Genomic DNA, 2,984 nt, shown 5'->3' on the forward strand with positions numbered 1-2,984 from the left:
TTAATTTTTCCCACATAATATATCTTTTTTAAAACATATTTTTGTAAGCATTGCAAAAGACAAAAATCTATAAAAATTACACATTTTCATGTACATACTAGCATATGTTAAATATAAATATATATTTTGTTTTCAAAAAAAATATATATAATTATAGTATATGGAACATATATCTTATATATGAAAAGTCGTAAAAATAAAAATACCAACGGTAACATTTTCTTCTTTGCTTATGAGTTATGAGGCCCATTCCTAGTTGGAGAAGATATGTACTAGTATCGAATATTTTTTGTTTGTTTTTTTTTTTTTTTGAGAAAGTTTCACTGTTATTATAAACCACAATCTTTTACAACAACAGAGAAAATAGGATAAGGAATTTCTCCCATCCAACAAGTGTCAACATCCAACCCCAAAGCATGTTTGGCTAACCCATGAGCAGTTTGGTTAGCAGATCTCTTAACATGAGAGATAACAATACTAGGGAAAGAGGATAGAAGACAATGAACATCAAAGATTAAATTTGAAAAACAAGATAAATCCCAAATTTCATGATTTAAAAAATTGGAGACACGAAGAGCATCAGCTTCCACAAGAGTAACCGGCAATGCCAGTTGAGATATCCAATTAAGTGCATGGAAGAGAGTTTTTGCCTCTATTTCATCTGATATGAAGCAACCTTGGACAGGTTTCGACATAGCCACAATGACTTCACCCTTATGGTTCTTGACGATTGCACCAACTCCCAAAACCTTAGAAATAGGATTAACCGCAGCATCGACATTAAACTTCAATCCAAACATATTACGTAGTTTCCAAGGAATTCCTTCAGTTGGTAGAGTTGTAGTTGGTGCTGGAACGGTCGGTTCACTAACAGCAGTGGGATGGTTTTTTGTCTTTTGATAATTTCTCATGTAGTTTGTAGCATAATTAGCTAAAACCAAACCATCATGCCTTGATTCACCATGATTAATTTTGTTTCGGTCAGTCCAAATAACCCACATGATGACAAATAACAATTCCAATTCTTGCTGGCTTAGTAATGTTGTAAGATGAAAAATATAATCTCCACCAACCATATTTCATGCTTTGCTAAAATCAATTGGGAAATTGAAGTGCCTCCAGACAGCTTTGGCATGGTTGCATTGGAACAAAGCATGACCAATCGATTCCCAGGCTTGTGAACATAAAGAGCACGCTGCAGAAGTGAGTACCTTTTTCTTAAAAAGTGCAGCAGCCACCGGAAGACAATTTTGAATTACACGCCACGCAAAAATTTTGATCTTAGAAGGTAGTTTGAGATTCCAAAATAATTTCCACCAATCTTTGTGGGAGGTCGATGAAGATTCCTTATCAACATCTTCAAGATCAGTACCAAAGTGGAAACTACTTTTAACCGTGTATACACCAGCAGTTGTATGGTGCCATATAAGGCTATCAACACCTGTAAAAAAAGCTTAGAGGAATCGAGAGGATTATTTCAATATCAATCTCCTTGAAGTGAGCTTCCAACAAAGTCAAGTTCCATTCTCTCGTCTCTTTTATGAAATATGAAACTGGCAGGTTGGGGGGACCCGAATAAGAGACTGGTTTGTGATCAACATGGCAAGGTATCTATGGTGCTGTCCTAGCATTAATTTGCATACCATTCTCAACTTTATATCGAAGGCCTTTGAGCAACAATTCTCGGCCCCAACAGATTCCTTGCCAAGTAAGAGAAGGGGAATGACCAATGTTTGATTCCAAAAAAGAAGTGTTGGAGAAGTATCTGTATTTAAGCAAACCGCTAAGAAGAGATTTTGCATTTCAAAGATTCGCCATGCTTGTTTAGCCAATAATGCCTGATTAAAATGTACGAAAGAACGGAAACCCATACCACCTTTAAAATTTGATTTGCACAACAAATTCCAACTTTTCCAATGTATTTTGTTACCATTTTTATTTGAACCCCACCAAAAATTAGCCATCATTGACTCAATTTGGTGATAAAAACTTTTGTGGTAATCTGAAGCAGCTCATAGCATATGTGGGTATAGATTGAACCACCGCCTTCAAAAGGACCTATTTCCCTCCAATTGAAAACAACTTTTCCTTCCAAGCATTAAGCGATTTCCATATCCGCTCTTTAATGGTACTGAACAATTCTGTTTTATCTCTTCCAGAATATGCGGGTAGCCCAAGATATCTTTCATGAAATTCGCTAATAGGCATGTTCAATGTATCTTGAAAAATTATTGAGTTGCAGTTGGTGTGTTTGGTGAGAAAGACATAACCGACTTTTGAGTGTTAAGTAGCTGACCGGATGCACGGTTGTAGATATGTAGAACACACTGGATAGCTAAGACCGAAGAGTTAGAAGCATGGCAGAACAAGAGGCTATCATCCGCAAACTACAAGTGTGTAATTGGTGGGGCTTGCCGTGTGAGTCGAAATCCATGAAGATTACCTAAAGATTCTTCGTGATTCAGCAAGCGAGATAGACCTTCCGAACATATTAGAAATAAATAGGGAGATAAGGGATCTCCCTGTCGAAGACCTCTACTTGGAATAACATTCCCAATAATTTCACCGTTTAAGGAGAAAGAAAAACTTGTTGAAGAGAGACATTTCATGATGAGAGAAATCCAGCGAGCATCAAATCCCATCTTGGCCATCACCGCTTCAATATAGCTCAATTCGACATGATCAAATGCATTGCTCATATCTAACTTGAGAGCCGAATAACCTTTCCTTCCCCGAGTTTTATGTTTGAGATGATGGACTAACTCAAAAGCCATCAAGATGTTATTTGTGATGAGACGGTTACAAAGGACAAAGGAAAGCACTTTGAGTTTCGGAAATAACAGAAGGAAGAACATCTTTGAACCTGAGTACCATCACTTTGGAGATGAGTTTGTAGATAACGTTGCAAAGACTTTTTGGCCTACAGTCACCCATACCAGCAAGATTATTGATTTTAGGAATAAAAGTGATGATGGACTTATTAA

At 36.8% G+C, this 2,984-nt stretch overlaps 1 protein-coding gene across 1 annotated transcript; it reads right to left on the bottom strand.

Moving 5' to 3' along the window:
* Positions 1-329: 329 nt before the first annotated feature.
* LOC115713621 (uncharacterized) lies at positions 330-1,001 on the bottom strand. Its single transcript, XM_061113922.1, has one exon. The coding sequence runs from the start codon at positions 999-1,001 to the stop codon at positions 330-332; it is 672 nt and encodes a 223-aa protein (XP_060969905.1).
* Between the last annotated feature and the right edge of the window lie 1,983 nt (positions 1,002-2,984).

This window comes from Cannabis sativa, chromosome 4, assembly GCF_029168945.1.
Source record: "Cannabis sativa cultivar Pink pepper isolate KNU-18-1 chromosome 4, ASM2916894v1, whole genome shotgun sequence".
Classification (NCBI taxonomy): Eukaryota; Viridiplantae; Streptophyta; class Magnoliopsida; order Rosales; family Cannabaceae; genus Cannabis; species Cannabis sativa.

Coding starts and splice junctions, on each gene's coding strand:
- LOC115713621 (XM_061113922.1), bottom strand. CDS start 1,001: ATGTGGGTTATTTGGACTGACCGAAACAAAATTAATCATGGTGAATCA.